Below are 27791 nucleotides of genomic sequence, written 5' to 3'. Positions count from 1 at the left end.
CTGCTAGCCGATGAGATGGAAAGGGTGATAAACTTGCCTCATGAGACGGAGTACCGATGAGTAGGGCGCCATGCCTCGCCAACGCGTCCATATGGACCGGCGTTCGTCGATCCCATCAAACCTCGAAGTGTGGTTTTCTTGGAGTTTGTGAGGCAGGGAAGTCTTGGTCCCGTTCCTGCTAATCCTAATCATCGTGTGACCCATGTGGGCAAAGCCTGTTTGTATCATAGGCAGAACGGCCATAATACCGATGAGTGCGTGGACTAGAGAGCGATGCATCAAGATTTGATGGATGAGGAGGCTATCCCTAACCCTGATCGTCCTCAATCTACCTGAATGTGTTAGGGTTGCTTATGCGTTTGCTGTAGCCATAGGAATGTTTGTAATGGCTCTTTGTAGCAGGAGTGACCTTGTTGTAGTTTGATATCGTAGTTGACCTTGTAGTTTGCGATTTTATTTTAATCTATGCGCTTTTCACGTGATAAGACTTGAATGTTGTGGAGAGACTCGAACGATAACATTCGGATGTTATACTCGGATGCTCGAGGAGTTTTATTATTTTATTTATAAATTAAATGAAGCGAAGAAAGGGGCGGAGTTCTGCGTACTTCAAATCGTTCATAATGTGGGATTGTGAGATGACGTAATAGGCGTTCGACATGTTCGAAGAGCCTGATGTTAATATTTGAATGTTTGTTTGGCGGAGAACGCGATAGAGTTCTGCTCGCTCAAGATCGTTAACAAAATGATAATTAGACGATGTAGGAGGCGTTCGATATGATCGAAGAGCCTGATGCTAGCATTTGAATGCTTAGTTGGCGGAGAACGCGATAAAGTTCTGCTCGCTCAAAATCGTTAACAAAATGATAGTTAGACGATGTAGGAGGCGTTCGATATGATCGAAGAGCTTGATGCTAGCATTTGAATGCTTAGTTGGCGGAGAACGCGATAAAGTTTTTCTCGCTCAAAATCGTTAACAAAATGATAGTTAGACGATGTAGGAGGCGTTCGATATGATCGAAGAGCCTGATGCTAGCATTTGAATGCTTAGTTGGCGGAGAACGCGATAAATTTCTGCTTGCTCAAAATCGTTAACAAAATGATAGTTAGACGATGTAGGAGGCGTTCGATATGATCAAAGAGCCTGATGCTAGCATTTGAATGCTTAGTTGGCGGAGAACGCGATAAAGTTCTGCTTTCTCAAAATCGTTAACAAAATGATAGTTAGACGATGTAGGAGGCGTTCGATATGATCGAAGAGCTTGATGCTAGCATTTGAATGCTTAGTTGGCGGAGAACGCGATAAAGTTCTGCTCGCTCAAAATCGTTAACAAAATGATAGTTAGATGATGTAGGAGGCGTTCGATATGATCGAAGAGCCTGATGCTAGCATTTGAATGCTTAGTTGGCGGAGAACGCGATAAAGTTCTGCTCGCTCAAAATCGTTAACAAAATGATAGTTAGACGATGTAACCAAAACATCTCTATGAATCGTGATTCGTGTACAAGTTATTGATAATATCTCTTTAACGTTTGGATATTCCAGCTATTGTCGTAAACCATCCCGTCTAAAGAGGCGATCTTGTAAGCTCCATTGTGGAGAACAGTGTCGATCTTGTACGGTCCCTCCCATGATTGGCTGAGCTTTCCCTGAGCTAAAGGGGATTGCGCAGCTGCGGCGTCTCTGAGCACAAGGTCTCCGACCTGAAAAGTGCGGGGGCGAACTCTTCTATCGTGATAGCGTGTGATGTTCTGCTTATGGGCCGTGATATGTAAAAGATCATTAAGGCGCTCTTCCTCGAGTCGGTCGCTGGCTTCCCTGAGCTCCGCGCTGTTGTCGACCTCTTCGAAACTGGTCTGTCGGGGGGAGCGAAGAATGACTTCAGATGGTGCCATTGCTTCTGCCCCATAAGCGAGGAAAAAGGGGGTACGTCTTGTTCCCGTATGAGGGGTGGTGCGGTATGACCATAAGATTGCCGTAATATGATCGGGCCATGCCCTGCCTTGGTCGGATAAACGTGCTTTGATCCCTCGAAGGAGCGTTCGGTTGCTTACCTCCGTGAGGCTGTTGCTCTGAGGGTGAGCTACCGACGTGTACCGTCCTCTGATACCCCAGTCTGCGCAGAAATCGCGAAACTGACTGCAGTCGAACTGCTTCCCATTATCAATGATAAAGGAGTGAGGGACCTCGAATCGGTAAATAATTGTTCGTTTGAGAAAACTGATAACGTTGTCAGCGGTTATCTTGGCAAGGGCTTCAGATTCGATCCATTTGGTAAAGTGATCGACTGCCACGACCAAGAAACGCTTTTGTGCTAAAGCCATTGGGAAAGGGCCTAGCAGGTCGATGCCCCATACCGCGAATGGCCAGGGTGTGATGATACCTTTGAATGGAGCCGCCGGGGCGTGATGGGTATTGGCGTGTAGTTGACATGCCTGACAACTGCGAACCAGACGCGTTGCGTCGGAATCCATGGTCTGCCAGTAGAACCCCTGGAGCCGGGCCTTCTTTGCAATTATTCGGGCGCCCTGATGCGAGCTACATACGCCCTGGTGAATTTCCTTAAGACAGTGATCTCCCTCTTCCTCGGATACACAGCGCAACCAGGGATGCGTGGCAGATTTGCGATAAAGTAAGCCATCATGTAATGCATAATGCCAAGAACGCCGGACCACGAGGGATGCCGCTGTCCGATCTGCTGGGAGTGTCCCATCCTGAAGATATCTGATAATTGGGCTTCTCCATCCTCCTGCCGCGGCGTCTGCTGAGTCAATTTGTAGCAAACTCTCGGTGCGAATAGCTGGGGCGCTTGCAATTTCGATTAAGGTGAGCGGGTCACTAGATCGTTCGCCTGCTGCAAGCACGGCGATAGCGTCTGCTTCCTCGTTCTCCTCTCGTGGTACTAGTATCAGGTCAAGGGTTACTCCTTTTGTTTTGAGATCATTGAGTAGGGATGTGGCGAGGGCCAGGTATTGGCACATTGTCGGGTCCTTTGTCTGGTAAGTGCCGCTGACATGGCTGACGACAAGCTTCGAGTCCGAGCATATTATCAGCCGTCCGCTCACTATTGTTTTTGATAGCCGAAGGGCGACGATCAAGGCCTCATACTCGGCCTGATTATTAGTGGTCGGGAAATTTAGCCGGACGGCGTACCGCATGTGGAGATTGTCGGGTCCTTGAATGGCTATACTAGCGCCTGCCCGTCCTGGAGCGTAGGACCCGTCAATGCTTATAGTCCAGATGTCGTCAGTGCGAGCTGCCGTTGTCGTAGGCTTGGTGTTAGCACAGCCGGTAAATACGACAATAAAATCAGATAAGGCCTGAGCCTTGATCGTCGTGCGGGGCTCAAAACGGACGTCAAACTGGGAGAGACGAACGGACCAGTTAGTGATACGCCCGGAAACCTCTGGTCTCTGGACGGCCTTTTTTAGCGGATAATTGGTCCTGACCACGATCGTGTGTGCTTGGAAATATGGTCTCAGACGTTCTGAAGCTTGAGTGATGACGAATAGGGCTTTTTCCACCTCGGATTTCGGCTCCCTTCAGCACTTTGATCAGAAAGTAGATTGGAAAAAGCTCCGTCCCCTCTTCTTGAGTTAAAACGACCCCTACTGTTTCATCCGTGATGGTGAAATATAAGTGAATGTCCTGCTCTGGTTTTGGCACCGAGAGCAGAGGGGGTGTTGCGAGGAAAGTTTTCATGGCGTTGAACGCGGCCTGGCAATCTGTAGACCACCTAAAGGGGTGCTCCTTCTTGATTGCTTTATAGAAGGGGAGACATCGCTGCGCCGAGCAGGAGATGAAATGTCCCAGAGCGATGATTCTTCCATTGAGCCTTTGTACCCCTTGCAGATCGCGCGGTGGTTCCATTGCTAGAATTGCTTCGATTTTTACGGGGTTAGGCTCGATGCCCTTTTCTGATACCACGCAACCCAGGAATTTGCCACTGCGAATTCCGAAGAAACATTTTTCCGGATTCAGCTTGAGGTTATAGGCTCTGAAGATTTTAAATACTTCTGCTAAGTCTTGCGAATGGTCGCCCTCTTCAGTGCTTAGGACCACCATGTCGTCGATATACACCTGTACTGTCTTACCAATGAGATGGCCGAACATCTTATCTACCAAACGCTGGTACGTGGCCCCTGCATTCTTTAACCCGAAAGGTCTGACATTGTAATAATATGTGCCTTCGTGTGTAATGAAAGAGGTTTTCTCGGCGTCGGCCGGGTCCAAAGGGATCTGCTGGAAACCGGCGATGGCGTCAAACTGAGACAAGATCTTGCGACCGGAAGTTTGATCGAGGAGTTGATCTATGTTAGGCAGTGGATAAGAATCCTTGGGGCAAGCTTTATTGACATTCGTGAAATCTACACACATGCGGTACTTTCCGCTGGATTTCTTTACAAGTACAACGTTAGAAAGCCAGTCCGGATAGTTGACCTCGCGGATAAATTTTACAGCTAGGAGTTTGTCGATCTCTGCTTTTACTGCTGCCTGCTTGTCTTTCGCCTACACTCGCATCCTTTGCTTCACTGGTTCGACAGAGGGGTCGATATTCACCTTGTGCATTGCTTTCTCAGGTGCGACCCCCGTGATGTCCTCGGTGCACCAGGCGAACACATTCGAATGCTCTGTTAGGACAGCCTTGATCTCTTCGGCCAGCGGGGAAGCGAGTTTCGTTCCCATTTTCACTATCTTATTGTCCCCGAGGATACAGTCATCAACTGGTTCAATGGGCACGAGATTATAACCCCTCATGTCCATCAGACCGTCCTCTAGGTAGAGCGCTGTTCGAGGCTGAGTCGCCTCCCATTGCAATTTATTGGCCAGCATACGATCTCCCTGGATGGTGATCTTTCCACGCGGAAGGGGCAAAGTCAAGCATAGTCCGGAGATATCCACCGTGGCCCTCAGGGCGGCCAGAAGAGGCCTTCCGATAATAGCATTATAAGCCAGGGGGATATCGACCACCACCCACTCTGCGGTATCCTCGAGTTCCTCGACCCCTTCGGCGAAGATAGTCGGTAGTGTAATAACTCCTTTTACCGGCACTTCGATTTCTGAGAGGCCAACCAAAGGGAAAGTCCCGGCCCGGAGGGCGGTGCGAGTATTCTTCATTGCGCGGAGTGCTGCCCAGGTGAGCAAGTTCACCGAACTTCCTGTGTCCACAAGCACTCGGTGTGTTTTAAAACCTGCGATGCTAATGGTGACAACAAGGGCCTCCGAGTGGCTGGTACGGAGTGGAGGTTGCACCGTTAGTGTCTGCCCGATCGCCTTTCTCTTACGGGAGCACTCGGGCGGTGCGGAAAGTGCTGGTGCTCCTTCCCTTATGACGTGTATTTCCCCATGGTATCTTGGCCTCTTTGGCTCCTCTGCTCGCCCCGCTTCCCTCTGCTTCGGGCTTTGCTCCCTTTGCCTGCTCGCCTTTGGTGGCGCTCCCTGCTCCGTGATCCGCTCGATCTCCTTTTGTAGTTGATAGCAGTTCTCCGTGGAATGTCCGGAGGATCTGTGATACTTACAGTATTCCTTTTCTACTCGGGTTTTGCCCTTGTCCCCGGCCGGAACCTGCTATGTGAATCGGCGAGGTTGACTCTGAATAGCGTAATGCACTTCCTTGCCTCGGGATCGATCTCCCCTTCGCTCCGGGTTGGCGCGCTCGGTTCGGGCCGGAAAGGGCATCGGAGCCTCCTTGCGGACTCGGGCCTCCTCATGCGATTCCGGGACCGTCCTGCCTCTATCCTGCTTGTGCGTGTCGCCTTTGGCCTTGTCCCTTTCTGTCTCCTCGTAGCCGGCGGGACGGTCACAATCATCGTATCGGACAAACGTCTGTGCCATGGTCATCAGCTCTTCGAAAGATCTCGGCATCTTTCGGAAACACTTCTGCTTTAGAGGCTCGCAAGTGGTCCCTTTCGCTAAGGCGTCGTGGGCCACCTCCAGGTTGAGGCCTTTAACTTGCGAGGCCATGTGATGAAACCTTGAGAGGAAATTGTGCAGAGGCTCGGTTGTTCGCTGCTTGAGCTCGTTGAGGTCCGAACTGATTTTCCTGACCTTTGCCGCTACGGCAAAGCGGGAGATCAAAAGAATCAATGGATTCTGAGGTAAGTCCCCGATACCATTCCTGCGCACTAGATGAGAGAGTGGTGGGGAAGACCTTGCACATGATGTCCACATCCTTTGAGTATAAATTGATGGTGCTCATGAACGATGCGACATGGTCGTTGGGATCCTCGGTCCCTGAATATTGGGTTAGTCGAGGAGATTTCCAGTCGCGCGGGAACCTCTTCTCGATGATCCTTTGCACCAGTGGTGTTTTGCTGGAGGTGATGCTTCCTCCCATCACGCCCCCGAGGGCCCTTTTGTCGAGAAAACGCTGAATCTTCAGCTCCAACAACTCTTCGCTATTCGCGACTGTAGTCCCCTCTCGCCGCTCCTCGCCCTCTCTGGTCGCAACGGCCCCGGCTCCTCTTCCCGCGATGACCACCGCTTCTGGGGCTTGCTCTGGCAAGGCTCCCTCCTGTATCTCTGCCGCCTCTTTAAGGTATTGCCAAATTTTGGCGTTCTCCTCCTGCAGGCTTCTCTGCTGGTCTATGATCTTCATCTGAGCCGCCGTGTGTACGGCCTGGGTCGTTTGAAAACCTTGGATTGCGCTGAGGAGTTGAGTGGTGTTAAAGGTCTCCTCCTCCTCAGGGCTTACCTCCTCCATCAAAGGCCCAAGGTTTCTGGGGGAGATCGGAAGGTTTGGGATCACGCCTCTGGCGTGCGTCATGGAGCTGGTTGCTCCAGCTTCGGGTACTACAGTTGGTGCCGAGTCATTAGGGGTTTGCATCTTGTTTGAAGCTCTGGAGTCACTTGTAGTCCACGTTCACCGCACCAAATAATCTGGGAATGTGAATATAGTGATCCTGGCCTTCGGTGATGATATCTGGCTCTCCGATTGCTCGTCCCTGCGCCGAGAAAGGTCCCTGCGGATACTCCGACGAGCAAGACAATTAGTAGCTCAAGAGCGTTTATTAATCAATTGTGTAAGAGATAGAAAGAGTTACCCGTCCGGATTCGCAAGATGAGCTGTGTATTTATAGAGGGTGCTTGGGCTTTGGGCCCTCCTAGGCCTTGGGCCTTCAGGCCCTGATTCATATCCCGAATCAATACTTAAGTTTGATTGAGAGTCATAATAGATCCCCATTTAACTAATGCCTTTTAAGTATCTTACTACATATAGAGCAGCCTCCATCTGCAACACTGTTGGTTTACTCATATACTGAATCAATTGTGGAGTCACAAAAGCAATATCAGTGAAGCCAAGATAGAGTAATTTGCCAACAAGTTTCATGTATCTTTCTGGTTTATCATAATTTGTCCCTGCTACATCCAGTTTGAGTCCTGCAGGAAACGAACTTGTAGTGATTGTAGCTTGATCCAAACCCGCCTCATTCACTAAATCTTTGATGTACTTGGACTGTGTTATCATTAATCCCCGACTTGATCTGGCCAGTTCTATTCCCAAGAAGTATTTAGCTTCTCCCAAGTTCTTGATGGTGAAACTTTTGTCAAGTGCTGACTTAACTTCCTCAATCATAGCCATAGAGGTGCCTGTGATGAGTACAGCATCAACATAAACTATTAGCGCCAAAAACTCACCTCCTGCTTTCTTAGTGAAGAGGCAATAATCATGTATAGACTTAGTAAAGCCTAATTGCAGCAGCTGTTCAGTGAAGACCTTGTTCCACTGTCTTCCTGCTTGTTTTAGTCCATATAAAGACTTCTTCAGTCGGTAAACCATGCCTTGTTGAGCCTTTGAATATCCTGCAACTGGATCCATGTAGAGTTCTTCTTCAATGCTGCCATGCAAATAGGCATTGTTGATGTTTATTTGTTGAATTGGCCATTGATTAGTGATAGCAATTGCTAAAAAAATTCTAACATTAGTAACCTTAGTTACAAGTGAAAAACTATCATGATAATCTACTCCATACTCTTGGTCATATTCTCTTGCTACCAGGCGTGCCTTGTACCTAGTTACACTGCCATCTGCAACTCTTTTAATTTTAAACAGCCACTTTGAAGTGGTTGACTTCTTGCCAGGAGGTAGAGGTACCAAGTCCCAAGTTTGGGTTGTCTCCAAAGTTGTAATCTCCTGTTGCATGGTTTCTTCCCATTTTGGGACCCCTTTGGCTTCCTTGTAGCTTCTAGGTTCCTTTTGCTCATCTAACTTAGTGAGAAATGATGTGTGAGCAGGTGTATATTTATAAACTGCCTTATTTACCGAGGCTTGGTTGACTATGAAATCCTCCATCCAACCAGGCTTCTTAACATGCCTAGTAGGTCTTCTATCACCCTTGGTCACTGTGATATCAAATTGTTCTAAATCAATTGGGACATGTGTTGTTGAAATTTCAAAAGTTCTTGGTTCAGATGAGTGAGACATATGTTCTTGACTTTCAATATCTGCAATTGATGGTGCAGACATTGATAGTGAAGTCTGCAGTGTATTATGAGATGGAGATGTATCTAGGAGAGATAAATCTTCAATTTGATCAGGTAGCTCCTCACTTTGTAGTGGTATTACACCTTTTTGAGAATTTCCTGCATTACAAGAACTAGTTAAAATGTTATGAATATAAGGAAAAATGTGCTTTTGGAATTGTACATCTCTTGATACACATAGTTTACGTGTATCTAGTATGTACACCTTCCATCCTTTCTGACCTGCTAACCCTCCCAGATAAACGCTTCTTATTGCTCTATCAACAAATTTTCTCTTTTGTGGATCAGTGTTCTTAACATAGCTTTGGCAGCCAAAGGTTCTAAGATCTATGTATGCAGGTTGTATGTACTAATCTAATAAAATCCTGCAGCAGCTGTGTCACTTGATGCTTATGTTTAAACAGTACAATCTAGATAACTCGAGTGAAATCATCTACAATTGTTAGCATATATCTATCCCCTGTCATGGATCACTGTCTATATGGCCCCCAACAGTCCATGTGAACTAATTCAAAGGCTTGCTTTGTTTTAATTTCACTATGTTGAAATGGTTTCCTGTTGTATTTAGCTCGAATACAAACATCACATTCATTGAAAATCTCAGAGTACACATTTGGTAATTGAAACAAATGTTTAAACTTCTCCTTAGAAATATGGCCTAATCTCTTGTGCCACAATTCTATACTCTTACTATCTTTTTTCAGTTACAGCACACACTACATTATTAGCAGTAAACTCTTCTATTACATTTTTATCAAAAGAACCTTGACTGAGATAGTATAGTCCTTCATGCATCTTGCCCACAGCTAAAGCCTTAGAACATGCCCGGTCCTGCAAAATGCAGTACTTAGACCAAAATTTCACTGACATTTGTTGATCTTGGAGCAATTTGCTCACAGATAATAAATGGTACTTGAAATTGGGGATATAAAGCACATTCATCAAATTAAGACCCTCTTTAAATGACACAGTGCCTTGATATGCTACCAATTGTGCTTCTCCAGTTGGCAAGAAAACTCTTTTCAGAATCTGCAACTTTGTTACATTCTTCAATAATCTCAAATCATATGTCATATGTGTAGTGGCTCCAGAGTCAATTATCCATGCATTGTTAACATTAAGATCATCATGAGTGTGGCATAGACTCATACCTAAGCATGCACTAGCAAAAGCAGAAAATTCTTGATGAGAATTATCTTGTGGAGCTTTGCCTCGCATGATCCTTTGAACTTCTTTCTGTATCATCAGCTTCACTGCATCATGCTTGTACCCTTCAATTTCCAAGTCTGAGTCCTCTTCAATTGGGTTTGCTGCTCATTCATCATATTTGTTTGGTGTTTGGCTGGTCCTTCAATTCTTTTTCCTTTGAACCAGTCTGGATACCCCTTAATTCTGAAGCACTCATTTCTTTCATGACCCCCTTTTCTACAATATGAGCACCATTTCTCCTTCTTAGACTTGCCTGATGCAGAATTTTTAGGCCCCCCTGCATTACCACCCGAACCACCAGAATTGCTTGAATTACTTGTATTTCCTCCTCCTGTATTACCTGCATATCCTTGCCTTTTGGAATTGTTAGCATTATTGCTTCTATTTCCAAAATTTCTATTGTTTCCCCCAAAAGACATGTTTACAAAGTCTGTGACAGTCTCAGTATCATTGTTTCTTTGATCTTCGATTGTTAGAAGCATTGAGAATTCTTTGCCAATAGATGGAAGAGGATCCATGATGAGAATTTGATTTCTCACATGGTTAAACTCAGCATTGAGCCCTGATAAGAACTGCATCAGTTGCTCTTTTTCCTTTTGTTCTAAAGCCAATTTTCTAGATTCTTCACACTTACAGGTCTTAGTTGGCTTAATAACATCATATTCATCCCACATTCTTTTAATCTTGTTAAAAAAACTCAACCAGACTCATAGTTCCCTGTGATACACCTGCAATTTCTCTCCTCAATCTAAAAATCAAAGGACCATTACTCTTCTCATATCGTAACGCTATTTCATTCCACAATTTTCTTAAAGAGGTAGCATGTAGAAAAACTTCAACTAAATCCTTAGATAAAGCATTTAATATCCATGAAAACACTAAATCATCAATTTGTTTCCATTTTAGATATGCTTCTGAGTCTTTATCCTGAGGCTCATCATTTTTCAGTATGAAATCAGTTTTCTTCTTAGCATTTAACGCTAACATCATCGATCGTTTCCAAGATATGTAGTTACTTCCATTCAATACAGAACTTACTAACACTAATCTTGGATTATCATTGTGATTATTCACATTACTGGACTCCATACCTGCTTCTGGATTATTAGGTTGATTCTCTAAAATTTGATTTTCGAACCCGCTCCGATCCTCGCTTGATCCTTGATTTGTACTTTCTACAGAATTTGGATTGGAACTTTCTACTGGTTCTTCTTCTTCTTCGCTTGCACCTTGATCGCTTACAACTTGTGCATATGATTTCAAGCTTTTTTTCATCTCTGGGCTGGAGTCGATTCAAAATTTCTTGCATCGATGGATCTTCATGGATGCTCTGATACCATATTAATAACACCAAAGAGAGGAAAAGAAACTGAATCTTGAATTCATCTTATTGAATGAGAGACACAACTCTAGTTTATATAGAAAATACAATTGGAATGTTCTAGATCACTAGATAATAACAAACAGTAACAAACAGTAATAAACATTCATTGAAATCGGCCATTACCAATCACAACTCGTTCGGTCGTCACCTCAACCACTGCTCCTGAAGACACCATGGATCGGCGGAGAAGATACGGTGGAATAAGGCAAAGGCCGTAGGGAAAATAGACAACTGAAATATGCGATCCTCATACAGCAGCAAGAGTCTGGCTTGGTACATCCGATACGGCCGAAGCCGTCGCTTGCGATCCTCGTAGGCTAGCAATTTTTTATTATTATCGATAACTTGTTGGTCCTTATAGAAAAAAATTCACCATTGCAGGTCAAGGTTGAAGACGAAGAAGAGAGGGAGGTGTTGTAATGTTGAAAACGAAGAAGAGAGGGAGGTGAGGTGTCTGTTTTCAATTGGGTAAGTTTTAATATTTAAAAAAGATAATAAATTATAAAATATAAAATAAATGAAATGACAAAATTACCCTTTAGATTTTTTGACTTAGGCTGTCACCTTATCTTTTTTAACACCGTTAGTGTATTTGGATCTTGTTTGCTAACGGAATCAACCTCAAGATATCAATTTGTAAACTTTTAAATCACATAATTTACATTTGAAAATAACCCTATTTTTGTACTTTTCCCTAATATTTATAACCAAACCTAACCAAACTGAATATTTCGGTTTGGTTTGATTCGGTTTTCGGTTTCAACACATACTAGATAAATTATTTTTATTTTTGTTTTGTATTATATAATTATACTATCTATACTATAGCATTAATAAATTATTGTGTATCAACTTAGTTATGGTATATTAACTTATCAAATCTAACTATTACCTATCAACTTATCTAATTAAAGTTATTATATTATTTTATCATAGAATGAACTAGAGTTATTATTCATTGGGCTAGATCCGTATTTCAAAAAAAAAAAAACTAGAGTTATTATAACGGTGCCTACTAGGGAAGACTGCATGCCTACTCAAGGCAATGATGTCACATATTGCAATGATCCACCCACTTTAAATGGTAATAAACCACGTGCGATGCAACACCCTTTTATCATTCCAAATAGTAATGTTCAAAGGATCGGATATCTACGGAATGTCAAACCATTTTCAAACCGACAGGCTCCCACGAGACCTTCAGCAACCGAAGCCCTAAAGAACTTCGGGAGTCAAAGGGATATCGTATATCATACAAATAAATATAAGTATACATGTATCCTCATCTTATACTAGTAAGGATGTCCGGATCAATAGGAGCCATCCGATTAAACTAAACAGGGATATCAGCCATCCCGATACACATGGACCCATGGAAAAAAGTTTGAATCTGGCTCGGATTAGAATTTGTCAATCCTGTCGAGGATTAAGGAATCTAAAATCACGTATTATGGAAACTACCTAAAAGATATCCATAATCTAGCTGTCTTTCGAGGAATCTAGAGAGAGCATTGAACGGATGGATTTATCCCTGACCATCCTATAAATATGATATAACATCATATAATTAATTGATACGCTATCCAAAATCCTGCTAACTTAGGTATTAGAGTTGGGTCGCAGATCAACGACCTCATAGTGATCATCTTTCTATCTTGTTTAAGGTATTAGAAAGAACCTTTTAGATAATAGAGTATTGTCCCACAAATTCTCTCGTATTACACCTCTTGACTAATTAATCATGAACTAAAATTTTAAAATCTTTTAGTTTTTAAAAAAGGAAGTGTCATTTATAGACAAGAATTTACTTTTAACACGAAAATGGCAACGGTGAGCTAGATATATGGAATATAGATATATAGGAACCTCAATCTAAGATATGCAACATCTTAACTAATACAAATCTAAAATTAGGTAACCACCATATAATTAAAGAAGAAAACAAGTCTTCATCATCCAACAGAATTAACACTTTCTTGTCTTACATTTCGTGTTAAAATCAATGCATTTTCTTTTACTTCCTCTCTCCTCTATAGGCATATGTTTTAAATTCACAAAAATGAAAAAGGAAAAACCTTAAGAGAGAAATAATCTAGCAAGAGAAGACAGCAAAATGAATCACAATATGCATTATTCTACCAAACCATATCCATTCTTGCTTCTTTTCCTGCCTTGTTTATTTCTCTCTGCTTCTTCAACCTTGTTTTCTCAATTTCATGTTCATCTACCATTATCAAATCACCAAACCGGAGGTATTAATTTTGTTTTTCTTTCTTGTCTTATGTTTAACGAAGTTTGAGGTTGATTTGAAGTTCATTTTCTTGTATTCTATATAGGGAGGAATGATGAGCAATTTATGGTGTTGGAAGAAGGAACAAAAGGGCTGTTTCTTGAAAGAAGAATGGATGAGTTAGAAAATCAATCGATGATCATATTAGCAGCAGAAAAGACACACAGAAGAGACCCTCTTGCCAGATTTGAATATTATACAGGTGGATGGGATTACAGAAATATGCATTACTGGGCTGTAAGTATACATCTTCATCCTTGTTAAATACAAATTAATTTAACAATTCAAAAGAAAATAGAAATAAGAAACACAAAGAATGCATGTGGTTTGGCCAATTTGTTCTTACTTCCACAAAAAAAAAAGTCTTTATTATCAAAGCTAGCAACCAAGAACAACTTATAGGACAATTTATGAAACCTCACAAATCAAATAAATTTCCTAAAATTCTATGGTAATGTGTTTCTTTGCTGTCAATGATCATCATAAACACATCTATATGTGTTTATATAGGCTTTAAAACCCTTAAATACCCAAAGAACGTCCAAATAGGAATGTATTTATGTAACAACCTAGTCCAATACTAGGTAGATATTGTCCTTTTTGGCCAAATTCAACGTCTTGTGTCTCACGGCTTTAAAACGCTGTTTACATGTCTTAGAAATTCACCTTACTAATAAACCCCAGTCCTTTTTTCACCATTTCCAATTTGTTATTCAGTTTGTTTCTCCCCCATTGTGAGGCCGTCCCTTGCTCAGATCTTTCTACCTCGAAGCCAGAGTGGCCAGCTTGGTGAGCATGCTGTCCTCTTATCGCTACTGCCAAGCCAGCACTTTGAGAATTCTGGATTGCTGGCTCGGCAGTTTCAGCACTTTGGGCAGCTCGAAGTGCTAGCCCTACAGTTTTCTCTATAAATGTTCTGAATGACTTTAATGACTCAAAACATATCTCAAAGCTTTCTAACACCAATTTAAGCTTCACGAATATAAGATTAACCTCAACATAAACTTTTTCTTGTTTCATATGCATTTTAAAGTGTTTTCCTCCTAATTTAATCATCCAACAATTTCAATTTTCGAGCATTTTTTCGTTGTCAATGCAGTCTGTTGGGTTTTCTGCAGCTCCTTTGTTCATCATTGCTGTGATCTGGTTTATAGTAGTTGGCCTCAGCTTCTGCATTGCTTTCATATGTTGTTGTTGTTGTTTCTGCTGCCGCCACCAACGAAAAAAGCCACATGCCTATTCTGAAACAGCTCATAGAGCTTCACTTGCTTTTCTCACACTCTTCACCATTGCAGCAATGTAAGGTCTCAAGCATTTTCGTCTTCACTTTTCGTTTTCGAGACATTTTCCCTTGCCTGACTTTTGCTTGATATCAGATGTGGATGCATTGTGCTATACATAAACCAGGCAGACTTCAGTAGTGCAGTAGCTCATGTTCTGGAATTCATTCTTAAAAAAGGCCTGTCCATATTTGATCATCTTAAGAGTGTAATGACTTCCCTTTCTTCTGCGGCTGATATTACAATCGATCAATTTCGTCTGCCTCCTGAATTGCAGAACAACATCAATGCTGTGGACCAATTGATTCAATCCACAGCTGATATGCCTCAACTCCAATCGCTGGCGACATCTAAAAGTATTCAGGAAGTTTTAAGCCCAGCGTAAGCTATCGCAACTTCCAGGATTTCTATGTCATAGTCATTCATTGATCTTTCTGATGTGTTGTTCTGGCTTGAATTAGGGGGCTAGTTCTTGAAATAATTGCTGCCGTGATGCTTGTCTTGGCATTTCTTGGGTTCTGTAAGATTGTTCAATCCTTATAACTATAATAAATCAGTTCCAATTACACAAGTACTAATTACTGTTTTCTGTAATATGACTGTGTTCAGTGTTTTCAATTCTCGGCCTAAGATTCTGCATTTACATGTGAGTGATGAAGCTCTTTTCGCTTTGTTTCGCATATGACTTGGTACACATCTGCTTCTAGTCATGTGTTGTGTCAATTATTTTTCCCTTTGCCTAATATTTACATGAATGAATTGCAGGTTGACATTCATAGGGTGGATCCTTGTCACAATAGCTTTTATTTTATGTGGAGTTTTTCTAGCTTTTCACAAGTAAGTTGGACTGCATCACATTTAAGAGATATATATAATTTTCCTTCGAACATCATTGGGAGCGAGCGATGTACCCCTGGCATGCCATGTCATCCATCCATGCCCCCAAAAATCTGTCGGAATTACAAACAGATTTCCAACAAAATTCCATTGAAGTTTCGTCCATAAGAAGTTATATTGCTCGCCTTCAATAATGAATTCATTATTGCACTAGGAGTATGGTAGAATTTATTCGAATGATACATGTTGTATCTAAATGGATAGTGAACCTTTCAGTGCAGTGGCAGATACATGTGTAGCCATGGATGAGTGGCTTGAAAATCCAAGAGCTGATTCTCCACTAAGTCTTCAGTTGCTTCCTTGTTTGGACAAAAAAACAGCAGAACAAACCTTAAACACAAGCAGGGCAACATCTTATTTTCTGATTGATGCAGCCAACAAATACATCAATGGAGTTGCCAATCAAAAATTGCCACCAAATGCTGGACCACTGTATCACAATCAATCTGGTCCATTGGTGCCTCTTCTTTGTAACCCTTTCAATTCTGATTTCACAAACAGGAAATGTGCTCCTGCAGAAGTCAATATTAGCAATGCATCTCCGGTACGTATAGTTAACAACTTCAAGTTTACTTGCACTATTAATAACTGTCAGGTCACGTCTAATACTGTATAGGTATTGCCCACTTTGTCCTAAGCTTCAATATTTAGGCCTCATGGTTTTAAAACGCATTTACATGTATTGAAATCCATTCTTACTGCACGAGACAAGTTGAAATGGAAAACGGACCCAGTGACGGATCCAAGGGGATGGGTACTCATTGGTCACCGGAAAAGTCAATGGAAACTATGTATGGAACTTTAAATTTTCCTACAAAAGCACCCGAAAAATATCAAATGAGCGTCCATAGATCACCAGAGAGCTAAATGTCACGGGAACGTTTCGAGGGGGTTTCTCCCCTATATGCCTCCCGTCAATTCAAGCTTAGGAGAGTATGACGGGCCTAAGCCAATTCTCGCAAGATACTTAGGCATACCGTCCCAAAAGGTCCCCTGTATATCAAACCTCGGCTCTCCTAGGAGCGTGCACTATGAGCTCTGATAGCTCATAATGTCGATAGGGCTCCTTCTCCGATGGACTAGGGTAGATCAACTTAAGCTAGTGCAACCACTAACCCAGGGGTGACAGAGGTCCCAGTCCCCTATAGTGGTGCTTATTCCAACTTGGGGTCCGTCTCCAATAACTACTGATATGTTCCATTCGCCATCTTTTCGAATCATCCCCAGAGCCAGACCTATGTTTGGGGCAGAGTTTTCCTACGGACCAACTCCCCCTTATACGAAGCACTATCCCTTGTTACACATGTGCTAATGAATTGAATGGATGCAGGAATTAAAGAAATATACATGTGAGGTTGGAGAAGGTGAAATTTGCAGCACAGAAGGGCGGTTGACACCTGAGGCATATGAACAGATAACATCTTCAGTAAATGTGAGCAATTCATTGTATAACTCCGGAGAATTTCTGGTGGAGCTACTAAATTGCTCTGTTGTGTTAAAGACATTCACTGAGATAAGTGAAGATTACTGTCCAAACCTTAGACACTACAGTTTCAGGACGTATCTCGGGATGCTTATAATAGCAGCTTCAGTTATGTGTTCTTTGAGCTTTTGGATATTTTATGGAAGAGAAAGGCAACACAGGAAGAAGTACAAGAAATACAGAGCTAAACAATCACATGATCCCTTCGCACAATAGCTACAAACTGGATATGGAATGAGCCTTTACAATATTATATGCTCTACTTTGTAAATATTCAAATATTTGCTAACTCATGATTAATACATTTCTGTAAATCTTATAAAATCCTACTACCTCCGTTCCACTGTAGATGTTTTGTAAAGAATTTTGTTTGTTCCACAATACTTATGGTTTTGATACGATTCATGCACATTAGTTGATTTTTTCCAAATAGATCCGTTTAAGTTGACTTTTTATTTTGGGAATAGATAAAATTAATTAGCGGATGCAATAAATATAAGGATAGCAAAGTTTTTTAGTTAAAATTAATTACGTTTTTTAATTCTTGTGCCTCGCCTATTGTGGAACAGAGGGAGAATTATGTTTCTTTTTAACTTTTTAGAGCATAAAACAAAAGGGAAAAAAATATTACTTAAATTAGTGTTGACTTTATTTTATATATATATATATATATATATATACAATCAGGATACAAGAATGAGTATCTAGGTGATAATATCCAAGAATTTCACAGCTTATATAAATACATGGGCTAATTAGCTGTTTATTCTACTGTACTGTGTCAATATAACAAATGGTTAGTATCATCAAATCATTGTCATTTCTTCTCTTACTGCAATCATCAACCATCCTTTTAGGCTCATATGGTGCTTCTCTTTCTCAAATTCAAGGTACCTTTTTTCTTTCTATTTTAATGGAGTTGTTAGTCTTGTATTTTTTTCTAAAACTTAGTTAATTTTTCCACTGACTGCCTACTTTGTTTTCTGCAAAACTGTCCGATAGGGAATATCGTCGATGAGCCTAAGTATGATTCTGGTTCATGGGAAACAAAGAGAAGGTCTGCTCTTGATGAAAGCAATGTTGAATTCACTGAAAACAAGTCTTTGATATTAGCTGCAAAAAGAACTCATAGGAAAGATCCTCTTGACAATTTTAGATACTACAAGGGAGGATGGAATATCAAGGAAAAGCATTATTTCTATGTGAGTTTCTTTGTAGCCCAATTATTTATTGCTTCATTATGTGTGTAGACTCGGACTTCTGAAACTTGCACTTTTGGATGTATAGTACCAACTTGTTGATTACTAGTGAATTATGTGTTCCTCCATCGAACTTGTTAATCAACACCAACTCTTAAAATTATCTTTGGTAGGGACAGAGGGACAGGGAGTCATAGAGGGTCCGTCGACCCACGACTCTAGGGAAAAAATAAAAATCACTACTAGAAAATTTCTGATCTCGACGGAAAGATCTGTCGGAAATCGATCTACATTCGTCAGTAAAGTGGTCCATGACAGAACTTTACTGATCAGAAACTTCAGTAAAATAGTCTATGCTAATTTTGATGACGTTTCTGTTCCGTCAAAGGTTCTGACGGACAGAGTTTCTGACGAAATTCCGTCCAAAATGTGCGGCAGAATTTGTTCGCTTAGAAATCAGGAATTTTCTAGTAGTGAATAATTACATTACTTACTGATATTTCCCTTGTTGAATATATAATTACCGGAGGTGATTTCATTATATTCAACATCTTGACATCACTATGGAATCTGCGACTGAATTGTTACTCGACATGGATATTCATTCTGAAGATCGATGTGGATTGGTCCTTAGTCGTGTCACTTGTTCTTAGTTTTTCTTTTTTGTTTTGCTCGTACTTTTAGCCTTCCTGTTCTACAAAAACAAAAAAAAAATTCATTTGACATCATTAGGTAATCTGTGATGGATTTGTCCGTCACTGATGTTTAATCCTTAAAAAGTCTGTAATTTTTAACAAATTTTCATCCATTGACTACTGAGTATTTGGTTCTGGTTCGCCACTGATTGTTGCATTAAGAGTTATGAGTAATTTAACTCTCATTTTTGTTGCAGTCTGTTGCTTATACTGCTGCTCCTCTATTTCTCCTTACTGTGATCTGGTTTCTGGGTTATGCTGTGACCTTATTAGTCCTCTCTATCCGTCACTGCTGCTGCCAACTTAAGCATTCAGGCTATTCTCGAACCGCCTACACACTTTCCCTTGGCTTTCTCATATTCTTCACTGTATTCGAGATGTACATATTTCGATTCTCATCTCTTTCTTTCGTGGATGAATTCACAAATTTCGTATTCTGACATTTCCTCAATTGTTCCAGAATTGGCTGCATTGTTCTTTACACTGGAGAGGAAAAGTTCCACCAAAGTTCAACTAATACACTGAAGTTTGTTGTGAATGAAGCAGATAATACAGTTCAAAATCTCACCACTATATCCGAGTATCTATCTGCAGCAAAAGGAGTAGGAGTTGATCAATTTTTTCTGCCTCCTCCCATCCAAAACAACATTGATAAAGTTAATAACATGATTAATGCTTCTGCTACAATTCTCCGAGACGCAACCGATGATAATTCAGATTTGATACACAAAGTTCTGCAATCTATGTGAGTAGTAGCTAGCTTTTTTGAGTAAATAATGTTGCTTTGCAGCTAGCAAGTCATTTCTGCTTTCTGTCCATCTGTTTTGCAGACGGGCAATTCTGATTACTGTTTCTGCTGTGATCCTCCTTCTAGCTTTTATTGGTTTCTGTAAGCTCTCTAATCATCATGTCTAGACGCCATTTCATGATTAATTAGTTATATTTATAAATTTTCTCACAAGATGCACACTTTTTTGTACTCAATTTGCAGTGGTCTCAATTTTTGGATTGCAATCTTTAGTCTATGCGTGAGTACCTTTGCTACTACTACTACTACCAACTGCTATCTTCTAGCAACTATCAATGTGACATATAATGTATATAGTGAAGCATTAAAATCAGCAGCAACATTTTAGGCCTTTCTAACAATGTCATATAACTGACCAATCAGTCACCGGAAAAAGAGAAACTTTAATAGAAGTTTTAGGATTTTTATGGCATAAATTGCATTTTCTGTGACTTTTTCAGGATGCTTCATGTTCATATAATGCGTTGGCTGATTAATTGCAGATTGGCTATCATTGGATGGATAGTGGCAACAATTGCATTGATATTGTCATGCATATCTCTCATCCTCCATAAGTAAGTACAATTGGTTAATTCATGTTACAGAAGTACACTCCAACATAAATATGCTCAATATATTTCCTATTTTTGAATCCAGTGTAGTTGGAGATACTTGTGTTGCCATGGACGAATGGGTTCAAAACCCGACAGCACGTACGAGTTTAGATGATATTCTTCCCTGTGTAGAAAGAGCAACTGCCCAACAAACATTGTCCGAAAGTGAACAAGTCACTTTCCAGCTAGTTGGCATTGTTAACTCATTCATCACCAATGTAGCCAATATCGACCCACCAACAGATTTGCCTCCAAACTTACCACCAAATGCTACACTTGTATACTATAATCAGTCAGGTCCATTGGTGCCTATTCTTTGCAATCCATTCAATTCTAACATGACAGATCGAATATGTGCTGCAGCCGAAGTTCACTTTGCCAATGCATCACAGGTAAGCTATACAATTTCAATATGCGCGAAAATGAGTGAAAATGAGTACAAATGGGTGAAAGAGATTATGTTCGGGTGTGGAACCCGAATTAGACCCTACAAAAACTTACCCTTTCTTGATATGAGGATACTCCACGAAACGTAGAAGGTTTCAATGGATGATTTAACACTCAAAACTGTAACAATATGATTCTCAGTGATTGTTATTAATGTGAAGTTCAGTATTTATACAGGATACAGTTCACTCTAGGTGAACAACTATAATTAACAGCTTATCCTATATTCTAGGCTAGAGATAAATAATACAGAGAATAATAACTAAATACATAGTCTAATACACCCCCGTAGTCTTAAGGTTCGGAGGGCGAACGTTGAGACTATTTCGAAAATCCTCAAACAGTGTCGACGGCAGACCTTTGGTGAAGATGTCAACGATTTGATAACGAGAGGACACGTGAAGGACACGGACCTCTCCTTTGGCAACTCGTTCTCGGACAAAATGGATATCCATTTCCACATGCTTAGTGCGGTGGTGTTGAACCGGGTTCCCTGTCAGATAGACTGCGCTGATGTTGTCACAGTACACTAGTGAGGATTTCTGAATTGGACAGCCAAGTTCTAATAGGAGATTGCGGATCCAGCATGTCTCAGACACAACGTTGGCAACGCCGCGATATTCAGCCTCTGCGCTGGAACGGGACAGCGTTGGCTGTCTCTTCGCGGACCACGAGACTAGGTTGTCTCCTAGGAATACACAGTAGCCTGATGTTGAACGGCGAGTGTCGGGACAGCCTGCCCAATCGGCATCCGTATATGAAACCAATTGACTGAGAGGAGATGCTAGGAGTGTGAGCCCAAACTCAATAGTGCCTTTAACATACCTGAGAATGCGTTTAAGGGCAGCCATGTGTGTTGTTTTGGGGTTGTGCATGAACAGGCAGACTTGTTGAACCGCGTATGAGATGTCAGGTCGGGTAAGAGTAAGGTACTGAAGTGCACCAGCCAATCTTCTATATTCAGTAGGATCATGGTAAGCAGAACCAGAAGAGATACTTAACTTTTGCTTGGTGTCCACTGGGGTGGTGGCCGAATTGCAAGAGGTGAGTCCGGCTTTGTCAATAATTTCGGAAGCATACTTCCGCTGAGATAGGAATAGTGACCCTGGAGAGTGAGTTACTGATATTCCCAAGAAGTAATGTAGGGGACCCAAGTCTTTCATTGCAAATTCGGAGCTCAATTGGGACATGATGGAAGCCTGAAGTTTGTCAGAAGAGGTTATTAGCACTATATCATCAACATACAGAAGAAGGTAGGCCATGTCAGAACCTTATTTGTAGACAAATAGAGAGCTGTCAGAGATGCTATTGGAGAAACCGATTTTGATGACAAAATTAGCAAATCGTTGATACCAGGCCCGAGGTGCCTGTTTAAGGCCATACAAGGATTTTTGCAGCAGACAGACATGATCAGGATACTTGGGATCCCGGAACCCCAATGGTTGATGCATGTATACTGTTTCGTGAAGGTCCCCATGCAAGAATGCATTTTTGACGTCCAATTGCCGAATTTTCCAATTTTTAGACAGAGCTATGCTGAGGACAGCACGAATAGTAGCTGGTTTAACCACAGGGCTAAATGTTTCACCACAATCAATCCCTGGCAACTGTCCTGAACCATTGCCAACCAATCTTGCTTTATATCGCTCAAAGGAGCCATCTGACTTCGTTTTGTGCCTGAAAATCCACCAACTACGAATAATATTAGCACATTTAGGACGGGGTACAAGTACCCACGTCTTATTTTGAATAAGAGCCTCAAATTCATCAGTCATGGCTTGTATCCAGTTTGGATCATTTAATGCAAGAGAGGGTGTTTTAGGAATAGGAGATATGGGAGAATTGGTTAAGACAGAGAGATTTAACATTCGACGGGGTTTGTGGATTCCATGTTGGGCCCTTGTGGTCATTTTGTGAGTATTAGGAACCTGTATTTGAGGGGAAACGACAGAAGTATCAGACTGTGTTTGTGGTGCAGTAGAGGAGGATGTGGAAGATGATACGGACTCAGAGGTTTGTAATTGCGCTGTGCGCGCAGACGACGACTCGGAAGGACTGACATTATGGGACGAGACCGGAGATGACGGTGACGGAGTGGTGAGACTCGACGGAACAGCAGCTGACACGGACTGATTAGCGCGACTGGATATAGGGGTGGATGACGGTGATTGTTTCGACGCAACAGGAGATGAGGACGCGATGGATCTTGGAACGACGACTGACTCGAGACTGACGGAGGGGCGACGAGGTGAGGGATTGCGGAAATGGACAGCGGGTAGGAAGTTGCTGTCCGACGCAGGAGGAAGTGAAGGGGAGGGATCGCAACTTTTAGGTGCGGTGGAAAATGGAAAGTTCGATTCGTCAAAGACAACATGTCGGGAGATGATTATTTTATTTTTAGACGTGTCCAGACACTTATAGCCCCTATGATTGGATGGATATCCTAAAAATACACATGGAAAAGAACGAGATTCAAGCTTATTTCGAGTTTGGGATGGAATTAAAGGGAAACAAAGGCATCCGAAGACGCGCAAGTGAGAGTAACTAGGTTCCTGGTGATATAGAATTTGAGTTGGTGATTGATATCCTAGAACTCTGTGCGGATAGATATTGAGAAGATAGGTGGCTAAATCGAGAGCGTGGTGCCAGAATTTAAGAGGGATGGAAGCATGATGCATGACTGTTCTAATCAGATTATTAATAGTGCGAATGGTGCGTTCTGATTTTCCGTTTTGGGGTGAGGTGTACGGACATGAGAACCGGAACTGCATGCCGTTAGTTTGACAAAATTGTTTGAAAGAATTATTATTGAATTCACCCCATTGTCACATTGAAAAACTTTAATTTCTCTTTCAAATTGAGTTCTGACATAGGACCGAAAAATAAGAAAGACAGAGTAGACTTGTGATTTGTGAGCTAGCGGAAAGGTCCATAAAAAATTGGTGTAAGAGTCGAGAAATAATACATAAAACCGATGACCACCTGAGCTAAGGACGGGTGAAGTCCAGATATCACTATGAATTAAATCAAAGGGCATACATGCAAAATTGTTCGAGGACCGAAAAGGTAATTTTACTTGTTTTCCATTAATACAAGAAGAACAAACAGAATCAACCTTAACTTTATTACAAGGAATCAAATTTTTATTGACCAGGGCGTTCAAAACAGGAGGCCCTGGATGTCCTAATCTATGATGCCAAACGGCGGAAGACAAAGCAGTAAAGACAGATGGAGACGACGGTGAATTGTGGGAGCTAGAAGTGACTGGATACAGAGCGCCGGAACTTTTACATCTCATGATAATAGTGCCCGTCTGTAAATCCTTCACAGAAAAACCGAAGGGATCAAATTCCACAGAAACTTGGTTATCTTTAGTAAATTGACGGACGGAAATAAGATTTTTGATAAGATGAGGTGCATGCAAAACATTGGTTAACTTTAAAGGGTGATATTTAGAAGCTAAAACTGCATTACCAAATCCACAAGCAGGCATACAATGACCATTACCGACAATGATATTTTCATTGAGGCTCGAATTAAAATAAGAGGTGAGTGTACCTTTGTCGGCTGTCATGTGTGAGGTAGCTCCGGTGTCCATGTGCCATTGATCAGAAGGTGGAGCTATTGTCATGGTGTGCATGGCTTCCGCAATGTCAGTAGGCACATATGATGATGCTTCCATATTAAGATGTGCTTGCTGCATAGGGGGACGAGGCCCCAAAATACCAGACCCTGACGGTTGTCTGCCTGATGTAGGATTAGGGCAAGGAGGAGATGCCCATTGTTGCGGTGGTGTCCAAGGGTAGGTATATCCCCAAGGAGGAATAGCAGCAGGGCGATAATGTGGAGGCTGAGATGACCGATGATGATGTCGACCACCTCTGCCACGATACGGACGGCCACCGTGTCGACCTCCGCGGTAAGAGGAGGAGCCGCGATGGTGCGCAGGTCGGGAAGATGAGTATTGCGGCGGCGCAACAGCAGTGTCACCAGACGACACAGTCAATGCAACGGATTCGGACGGAGGGAGAATCTTACGGGCACGAGCTGTTTCCTCCAGAATCAGCATGGATCGAGCTCTCTGAAAAGTGGGAAGGGGATCCCCATGTCTAATTTGAGTGCCGACAGTATCATACACATCAGTCAAACCGGATATAAGCTGTAGCACCATCTGATCATTGGTAACCGGGCAATCCACATTTGATAATTGATCAGACAGGGATTTGAGGTGCTGACAGTATGTGGAGATGTCAGAATAGTCACTGAGTTTGGTTTTGGAGAACTCTTGTTGAAGAAATAGAGCCCGAGAATTTTTGTTGTCTGAGAAAATCTCCTGAAGACGGCTCCAGGCCCTGGCGGCTGTGGAGTCGGCTACAATAATAGTATGTAGAAGGTCAAGGGAGATGGTGCTATAGATCCATTGAAGAACAACAGCATCAATACGAGTCCAGAGAGCAGGATTGGATTGTTTGAGAGTATTAGCGGAAGGGTCTGTGGGTGAGGGAGGAAGTATGTGGTCCAGGACCTGAAATGCCGTGGCATGGAGTTTGAATAGGGCCGCCCAAGTAGGATAATGTCCCTTTTCTATGTCGAGGGTTATTTTGATGAAGGTAGATATGTTGGATACGGTGAGGGAGGGATGGTGATTAGGGTTTGTGTCTGTGATGCTAAGGTTTGAGTTTGTGTTGTTGAGGTTCGAGTTTGTGTTTGGTGGTGTGCCGGCGGTGGAGTTTACCGTGTTGGTACTCATGATCGGCGATGGGAGGAGAGGGATGGTGTTTCGGTTTGGCTGGATCGGTGGAGATCGGTGGCCGGAATCTGGGACGGCGGCGGCGGCCGTATATTGGAGAAGAGAGATAGTGTTTCGGTGAAGGTAGGAGAGAGAGAGAGGATTAGGGTTAGGTTTAGGGCTCTGATACCATGTAACAATATGATTCTCAGTGATTGTTATTAATGTGAAGTTCAGTATTTATACAGGATACAGTTCACTCTAGGTGAACAACTATAATTAACAGCTTATCCTATATTCTAGGCTAGAGATAAATAATACAGAGAATAATAACTAAATACATAGTCTAATAAAAACACCCTAAATTGGTTAATTTTTAGCTACAATATCTAAGTGATTATGCCTAGAACACTCACTAACCTCACTTCATGTATGATGCAGGAATGGATCAAGTACATGTGCCAAGTTTCATCAAATGGTACTTGCAAAACTAGAGGTCGTATGACACCTGAATTTTACAACCAAATGACATATGCTGTGAATATTAGTTATGCATTATATCACTACAGTCCATTCCTTGTTGGTCTTGTAGACTGTAGTTTCGTTCGAGAAACATTCACAAGTATCAGTGAGCATCATTGTCCAGGCCTGAATCAGTACAGCAGATGGGTGTTTATTGGGTTTGTAATGGTATCAGCAGCTGTCATGTTTTCCTTGATGTTCTGGGTTTTCTACGCACGAGAGAGGCGTCATAGGCTTTATACCAAACAGTTTATTCATATTTCTGCTCACCACTCTACAGAAGAAAGTAATGTGCAGATACAGTGAGTTCCAGAGATTTATATATATGTGTGTGTTTTGGTCAGTATTCATAATTGTTGTTTTCATTGATGTTCTGTTCTTCCCGCTCAAACTCCTCACTGTGTAACTTCAAGTTGAGTGCTGTAACTTCAAGTTTTGTACAAAGCTTCATTTATTTGTTACTTTTCTATAATATGGATAAATAAAACTTCATTTATTAGTTATTTATATTTGTATCCAGATTGTTAATGAGTCCAAATTCAGAAAGAAAAAAGTGGAATGAACTTAGCATTCCACACACATCAATAATTGGTTTGAACTTCACACTCCAATGACTTTCTGCCACATGAGTGCTGTCCACTTCTCTTCCCAATCCTCCTAGCTTTGAATTTGTTATTCTTTTACAGACCAAAACACATCTATTTTGGACAATCTCCAAACCAACCCATTTAGAGGTTGGATTGGGACCTGTTTTTTTAAAGGTAAAAGAATGCAGAATAGTCCCTAAATCAGACCAGTAAAGATGCTCTAAAGAGCCAAAGGAGTGGATTCCACCGGCTGCAGACTTCCTCAATGGATTCTTAGTCCGTGACTGTATGGGTTTGATCCTAATGAGCGGAGCGTGCCCCCTTGGAACTTGCTGGTCCGTTCTCCATGCCGAGCTTCTCGCAATTCTAAACTCTCTAGTTTTCGCAAAGAGCAGTGGATTCAGCAAAATCATACTCTCCTCTGATTGCTTGAATGCTATTAACACGGTGAAGGAACCAAGGGATATCAGATACACTGATTCTGTGGCACAGCTAATCAGAGAAGAGAGCTCAACCTTCTCAAACATTCAATTCATATTCCAGAGAAGGGAGAGCAATGAAGAGGCAAATGGGTTAGCTAAGTGGGGTTTGAATCTGTCTAAACCTCAAATTCTTGTAGCTGATCAACCCTTATCTAATTTTCATTGTGTAAGAACTGATGCTATTGCTGTTTAATTGAAAGTTAAGTTTCCTTAATAATTTGCATGAAAAATAATATCTTTCTGATTAAGGTAAACATTGCGCTAATTATTACATTTATATTGTTACTAGGTGTATTGATGAAATAATCTTGAAGGCTAAACTAAAAGGTACAAGACAAGACAAGCGGGTGAACCATTGATCAAATCCAGATATGATCACTCTAAGGAATAATCAAGTGATATGGTGACTATTATAAGACATTTGGACAGCTTCTAGAATACCCCATTGTTGTTAAAAGACCGAAACACCCTTCCTTACTTTGAAATGTCCGAACTGCCCTGGTCAAGTGAAGAGTCACCAGGCTTTTGTTTAATTAGTTCAATGTATTTGAGTCAGACAAATCCAACCCTTTGGATACGTGTAACCTTGAGACTTTGAAAGGTCTCTCCTTCTTTTGTGTGGCTGTATGGTAATATTTTAGATACATTTTGGATGAGTTGTCTGTTGACAATTGATATTTTGTGCGACAATATGGTCATAT

General features: G+C 41.8%; 2 protein-coding genes across 3 annotated transcripts; both read left to right on the top strand.

Annotated features, from left to right (window-relative positions):
- The first annotated feature begins 13101 nt into the window (after nt 1-13101).
- On the top strand, nt 13102-17447 carry LOC136221947 (uncharacterized). 2 transcript variants are annotated; one of them, XM_066009423.1, is made up of 9 exons: nt 13102-13330; nt 13415-13605; nt 14487-14667; nt 14745-15029; nt 15110-15168; nt 15258-15294; nt 15414-15485; nt 15762-16089; nt 16876-17447. In XM_066009423.1, the coding sequence occupies exons 2-9, from the start codon at nt 13575-13577 to the stop codon at nt 17242-17244; spliced, it is 1362 nt and encodes a 453-aa protein (XP_065865495.1). In that variant the 5' UTR covers nt 13102-13330; nt 13415-13574; the 3' UTR covers nt 17245-17447. The 2 variants fall into 2 exon arrangements, with proteins under 2 accessions (XP_065865495.1, XP_065865494.1); XM_066009422.1 differs by having other exon boundaries at nt 14468-14667.
- A 2012-nt stretch (nt 17448-19459) lies between these two features.
- LOC136222711 (uncharacterized) lies at nt 19460-26327 on the top strand. Its single transcript, XM_066010442.1, has 6 exons — nt 19460-19667; nt 19753-19811; nt 19914-19950; nt 20213-20284; nt 20367-20715; nt 25941-26327. The coding sequence occupies exons 1-6, from the start codon at nt 19588-19590 to the stop codon at nt 26325-26327; spliced, it is 984 nt and encodes a 327-aa protein (XP_065866514.1). The 5' UTR covers nt 19460-19587.
- The last annotated feature ends 1464 nt before the right edge of the window (nt 26328-27791 follow it).

Source organism: Euphorbia lathyris, chromosome 3, assembly GCF_963576675.1.
Source record: "Euphorbia lathyris chromosome 3, ddEupLath1.1, whole genome shotgun sequence".
Taxonomy (NCBI): Eukaryota; Viridiplantae; Streptophyta; class Magnoliopsida; order Malpighiales; family Euphorbiaceae; genus Euphorbia; species Euphorbia lathyris.
This window is presented reverse-complemented; position numbering and strand designations above follow the sequence as displayed.

Coding starts and splice junctions, on each gene's coding strand:
- LOC136221947 (XM_066009422.1), top strand. CDS start 13,192: ATGAATCACAATATGCATTATTCTACCAAACCATATCCATTCTTGCTT. Junction 14,668..14,744: donor CTCTTCACCATTGCAGCAAT/GTAAGGTCTCAA, acceptor GCTTGATATCAG/ATGTGGATGCATTGTGCTAT. Junction 15,486..15,761: donor GTTTTTCTAGCTTTTCACAA/GTAAGTTGGACT, acceptor TGAACCTTTCAG/TGCAGTGGCAGATACATGTG.
- LOC136222711 (XM_066010442.1), top strand. CDS start 19,588: ATGATTAATGCTTCTGCTACAATTCTCCGAGACGCAACCGATGATAAT. Junction 19,668..19,752: donor CACAAAGTTCTGCAATCTAT/GTGAGTAGTAGC, acceptor TCTGTTTTGCAG/ACGGGCAATTCTGATTACTG. Junction 20,285..20,366: donor ATATCTCTCATCCTCCATAA/GTAAGTACAATT, acceptor TTTTGAATCCAG/TGTAGTTGGAGATACTTGTG.